The following is a 5696-nucleotide window of genomic DNA, read 5'->3' on the forward strand; positions in this document are numbered from 1 at the left end:
AAAGGCACTCATCACTGGGTTTGGTTTTGGGGAGACACAAATGGGTGTCTACAACATGTAATCTATATTATTTAAACTTATCTAAACTTATTATTGTCTGTTAATGACAATATTAGAGAATGTAGAGAGTTTAGAGAGAATAGTGTGTGTTATCTTTCATTAGCATATGCACAGGTATATATATACAACTTAGAGAGTAGGGCTCATAACATATCAACGGCCCAATAGAACTAAATACATCATACGGCCTAATACCCCCCCTCAAGTTGGAGCATGCAAATCACAAATGCCCAACTTGCCAAGTAAATATATGAATTGCTGCTTGTTCAATGCCTTAGTGAAAATGTCCGCAAGTTAATCCGTTATTTTCACATACGACGGACTAATAATACCATCCTGAATCGTTTCACGAACTTAATAACAATCCACCTCAATGTGCTTCGTACGCTAATGGAACACCAGATTCCGGGCAATATATAATGCAGATTGACTATCACAAAATAAACTCATTGCACGGGGATGAGAAACTCCTAAACTCAGAAGAAGAGCCTTCAACCACTTCAATTCATCAGTGGTTTTAGACATCGATCGAAATTCGGCCTCCGCAGAAGACTTAGCCACAGTGTCCTGCTTCTTAGTCTTCCATGATATGGGGGAAGCACCAAAAAATACCAACCAACCAGAAATAGAACGTCTCGTCAAAGGACAACTAGCCCAATCCGAGTCACACCAATCTGTAATATGCAGATCACATTCAGAGCTCAAAAGGATACCCTGACCTGGGCAACCTTTCAAGTAGCGCACCGTACGAAGAATAGCGTCCCAATGATCCTGACGCGGTTGTTGCATAAATTGAGACAATATATGAACCGCGTAAGCCAAATCAGGTCTCGTGAAAGAGAGGTAGATCAAACGACCCACAAGACGTCGATACTTTTCAAGATCAGAAAACAGAGGATCAGGATCAGAAAACAGAGGAGACTCATATTTAGCCAGAGTATGATTTTGCTCAATAGGAGTACCTGCAGGACGTGCCCCTAGCAAACCAGACTCCGCAATAATATCAAGAGTATATTTCCGTTGACATAAAAATATGCCCTCCGGACTACGTGCAACCTCAATACCCAGAAAATATTTCAACACACCCAAATCCTTCATGTGAAAACAGTTACTCAAGTATGATTTGAATGTGGAAATTGCAGCAGAATCATTACCAGAGACAATTAAATCATCAACATACACCAGAACACTAAGTTGAATAGCCCCAGATTGCAGAGTAAAAAGAGAGTAATCAAAGTACGACTGTATGAAACCGTACCTTTTTAGAGAGGTAGCCAACTTAGAGAACCAACAACGAGGTGCTTGCCGGAGACCATACAAAGACTTGCAAAGACGGCACACCAAACCCGGTTTAGTACCATGAAAACCAGGCGGGGTTGTCATATATACCTCCTCATCGAGGTCACCGTGTAGAAAAGCATTGTGTACATCCATTTGGTGCAATTCCCAATTTTTCGCAGCAGCAACAGCAAGAAAAGCACGAACGGTGACCATTTTAGCAACAGGAGCAAATGTCTCATTATAGTCGATACCTTCAACCTGATGATTACCAAAAGTAACAAGACGAGCCTTCAACCGCTCAATCGAGCCATCAGAGTTGAGTTTGACCTTGTAAACCCACCGGCACCCAAGAGCTTTCTTACCCGGAGGTAATTTCTGCATCACCCAAGTTTGATTTTCTTCTAGGGTAGAAATCTCTTTTTGCATCGCCTCTCTCCACCCTTCATTTTTCATAGCTTCTTTGAAATTACGCGGCTCTACCACATTATCCACAGCTGCAATAAAAACACGGTGTCGCAAAGAAAATTTATCACAATTCACAAAATGTGCTAAAGGATAGGGAGTACCCGAGGAGCATGGAGGAGACGATGAACATGAGGAAATAGATGGACTAGAAATAGTATGTGCGACGTAATCCTTGTGCCAATTCGGAATAATCCCAGAGTTTCTTGGCCTCCTCGAAATAGGGAATGGATGTTGCAAGCTTCGGTTCAATAGAGCGCAAAATCCATGAAACTAACATGGAGTTCACAGTATCCCAATCAAGCAATTTCTTTTTCTCCGTCGGCTTAGAAATAGTCCCATCAACAAATCCATACTTCCTGCGAGATTTCAAGGAAAGGGTAATTGCTCGAGACCAAGCAAGATAGTTGTCGGCCTTCAAAACCACATGAGTAATCAAGTTACCCGGTTGATCACCTGCGCCAAGGTAAAAGGGGGAGGATGAATCGAGTTTGTCGTCCTCACTCATGACAATCAAACAAGCAGAAGAAAGAGATAGAAAGGTAGTAAATTTAGAGAATTAGAAAAAAAAATCGAGAATAAAGAATTAGAAGAGAATTAGAAAAAAAATCGAGAATAAAGAATTAGAAGATTAGAAATTTCAGAAATTTAGGGTTTTTAGGGTTTAGATTGATTTTAGCTCCGATACCATGACAATATTAGGGAATGTAGAGAGTTTAGGGAGAATAGTGTGTGTTATCTTTCATTAGCATATGCACAGGTATATATATACAACTTAGAGAGTAGGGCTCATAACATATCAACGGCCCAATAGAACTAAATACATCATACTGCCTAATAGTTAAAAAAAAAAAAAAATATTATTATGTTATCTTAACTTGGCCCATTTATTGATAGCTTTGTCATGATCAAGAAGGCCCATTATTACAACCAGGACCCTCAGTGTCCATTAGTCCATTACATCAAGAAATTGTCTAAAATGGTCATCAAAAACTTCATTGAGTTCATGGTAACCTTAGAAGAGAAAGACAACAAGTCAACAACGCAGAATTGAATTAAGTGCCCGCAATGTGAAGGATTACACTTTGTATAATGTTTTACTCTCATCTTGTGCTCCAAATCTTCTAACATAAAGCTATCACTATCCCTAAATGGCTATGTATCCCTGTGAAAATTCACTTACTTGAATAAACACATAAGTATGATTGGCGCGAAATGCAAAAAACATCTAAAGGGACATGTAAGGAGTCACCAAAAAACCTTTGAAGAAGATAAAACTTGTTGAATAATTAAACAAATAACTTCACTAAGATTAATGAAGTTAAATTGTTAGATTTTTGACGCTTAACTAATCAATTAAAGAAAGAAGAGAAGTTTAATCCACTCTTGTACTTTATTAATTTTATTTTACCTTTAGGCTTTAAGCGATTCATCACTTTTACTCTCTTCGAAATGTTAGTACCATTTGCTTGTCGGTGATATTGAACCTGATGAACAAACTTAAAAGATAATATTGCCTTAAGTATCACTTCAATCAACAAAGCTGTCAACAGTTTTCCACAACTACAATTGAATGGTATTATTGTAGTAGAAATGAAAATGAAACAAATACGAATCATAATGTTGGTATTTGGTAAACATAAATCCTGTTACATGTTTGATGAAGAAATCATCATGAAATTCTCATTTAAGCTTCTTTATTCTCCTTGTTTTTCATAGACTCAAACCTCCCACTTTTCTCCGAAAACTTAGTACTCGAATAGAACTTCAAGTAGTCCTTAAAGCTGTAATTCTTAGGATATAACAATTTTTCTGCAGGAGAAATAACAGCATCTCCTGCAGGATTGTAAAACGTAGCAACAGACAATCTGCTTCCACATTTTCCTGTCATAACGCGATGCAGAATGCTCTGATACCTTCCGTTGCTAAGCACTTCGATCTGATCCCCTGTATTGATAAAGATCGTGTTGTTTTTAGAAGGCGGTATCTTAAACCATTGACCATCTTTGAAAAACTCGAGGCCTGGAACTTGATCATCTTGCAGTAACAGAATGATTCCGCCTGCATCAGTGTGCTCACGCAGGCCTCTGACAAGTTCAGGGTTCGGACATTCAGGGTATTTCGCCACTTTTGTTCCTACTGCAGGGCCTTTGATTCCTGAGAATGTTTTCTTTATGTGGTCTTTTTCAAGTCCAAGATTTTCACACATTAGCTCGGATAGTTTTTCAGCAACCTTAACTAGCTGATCGACATAAATCTCCATCGTTTTCCTGCAGATCATAAGCATAGATTTTACTAATTACCTGATTCTGACAGATTTTGTTGAACTCTTACTAGGAATAAAATGATGTTTGTATGAATATATAGCGTAATAACTAACCGAAAATCTTCAGAGAAATCAGCAAAATTATTTATGTTAGACTCGGGGCGATGCCAAACGAAGAAGCTGCTTTCCCAATCTCTGTTAGAAGCATTCTCCTTGTTCTCCAAAGCCTTGCTAATATCTGACTTGAAGAAGCCATCTTTCAATTTTTCTTCATAATATTTATTGATGAATTGCTTCACTTTTTCCATCAACTCCTTGTCTATGCCATGATTTTCTATCTGAAATTGAAACAATTCATTTTGGTCACCCATCTATCAATCTGAATCGCATAAACGAATATATCCGTTTCTCTATCTTCTTCATGTTTTGACTTTTTAGCGAGACAATCACCATCCAAATAATACTCCGTGACAAATTTAAAATAACAGGGGACTATCTTTGGGACTTGTATATGTATCATGTAAGTATGTAACAAAGTTGAATCACTTATGCATTTATGCTATTAATTGTCATAAACTTATAAAAATCAATCTTTATTAAGTTTCGTTACATTTTAATCTTGTTTATTAGTGAGTTTAAGTTTATGTATTGTGTAATATAGACTGATTAGACTATAACTAATCAATAAAAATCAGGCATGTTTTCTATAACGAAAACTATATCATATTATGCCATCAATTCAACATATATTTCCCCGTAAATCAAGCATAATACACGCACAAAATTTATGAACGCATGATTTTAGTACGAATTAAAAGACATTATCAAATAAATAGCTATATTTTATGATATTTATTCAAAAAAAAAAAAAAACTTACTTGGAAAAAGCCCCATTTTTCACAGGCATGATGTAAAAGTGCCATTGTTTCACCTCTTTTCTCACCTTCAAGCTCACCAAAGTTTATGGTTGGTATCTCCATTTTCTCTCTTTAATTATCTTATTAGTCCCAGCTTAGAGATAATGAATTGACATATTGTAACTTTGAGGAGTATTTATAGGAATAATTCAACCTTAATTTTTTTTTTATTATATTTTTTGTACTCCTTAATATAAAATAACTTTTATATACAGTACTACTAAAAATGAACACAAAAATTATTTATTTATTTATTTACCGTGATCTTTGGGGTGTTAGATTCTTCGTTAAGGTAGTTACAATGGTACTGTAAAATATTGTTTTAAATTCAACTGTCACTTGGGTGACATCCTCCTTGTTATACGTCTTTAAATTAACGTAATTGGTAATTCTACCAAACAAAAAAATCCATTAAACTTTACCTAATACGTACGTTTATTATTTAAATAGTACTTATTATGTTAGACTAAAGTCAATTATTCAAATTAGTTGTCTAGATTGCTAAGCTAGCAAAATAAAACTTTGTTTTCCTTACTAATTAATTGATTTTTTTTTTATTTATTATAAAATTACTGTTACTCATAATTTGGTTGAATAGGATATATCATTAGTAAGGTTGTACTATAACTATATGTATACTTAACTTTTTTGTTTTGAAATAAAATTGATTCATAAATAAAGTCATACGACATCTACAAAGAGATTTAGAT

The 5696-nt window shown here is 35.5% G+C and overlaps 2 protein-coding genes across 2 annotated transcripts; both read right to left on the bottom strand.

Annotated features, from left to right (window-relative positions):
• Positions 1-1951: 1951 nt before the first annotated feature.
• Positions 1952-2311, bottom strand: LOC145636679 (uncharacterized). Its single transcript, XM_081688242.1, has one exon. The coding sequence runs from the start codon at positions 2309-2311 to the stop codon at positions 1952-1954; it is 360 nt and encodes a 119-aa protein (XP_081544368.1).
• A 1000-nt stretch (positions 2312-3311) lies between these two features.
• Positions 3312-5080, bottom strand: LOC145634601 (1-aminocyclopropane-1-carboxylate oxidase 1-like). Its single transcript, XM_081686015.1, has 3 exons — positions 4948-5080; positions 4184-4407; positions 3312-4073 (listed from the first exon to the last, which is right to left on the bottom strand). The coding sequence occupies exons 1-3, from the start codon at positions 5047-5049 to the stop codon at positions 3491-3493; spliced, it is 909 nt and encodes a 302-aa protein (XP_081542141.1). The 5' UTR covers positions 5050-5080; the 3' UTR covers positions 3312-3490.
• Between the last annotated feature and the right edge of the window lie 616 nt (positions 5081-5696).

This window comes from Chenopodium album, chromosome 6, assembly GCF_948465745.1.
Source record: "Chenopodium album chromosome 6, dcCheAlbu1.1, whole genome shotgun sequence".
NCBI classification, from domain to species: domain Eukaryota; kingdom Viridiplantae; phylum Streptophyta; class Magnoliopsida; order Caryophyllales; family Amaranthaceae; genus Chenopodium; species Chenopodium album.

What these genes read in the sequence shown, in the direction of transcription:
- LOC145636679 (XM_081688242.1), bottom strand. Translation starts at nt 2,311, where the DNA reads ATGAGTGAGGACGACAAACTCGATTCATCCTCCCCCTTTTACCTTGGC.
- LOC145634601 (XM_081686015.1), bottom strand. Translation starts at nt 5,049, where the DNA reads ATGGAGATACCAACCATAAACTTTGGTGAGCTTGAAGGTGAGAAAAGA. An exon ending in AAAAATGGGGCTTTTTCCAA is followed by an intron (nt 4,408 to 4,947) that starts GTAAGTTTTTTT and finishes TTTCAATTTCAG; the next exon opens with ATAGAAAATCATGGCATAGA. An exon ending in GATTTCTCTGAAGATTTTCG is followed by an intron (nt 4,074 to 4,183) that starts GTTAGTTATTAC and finishes TATGATCTGCAG; the next exon opens with GAAAACGATGGAGATTTATG.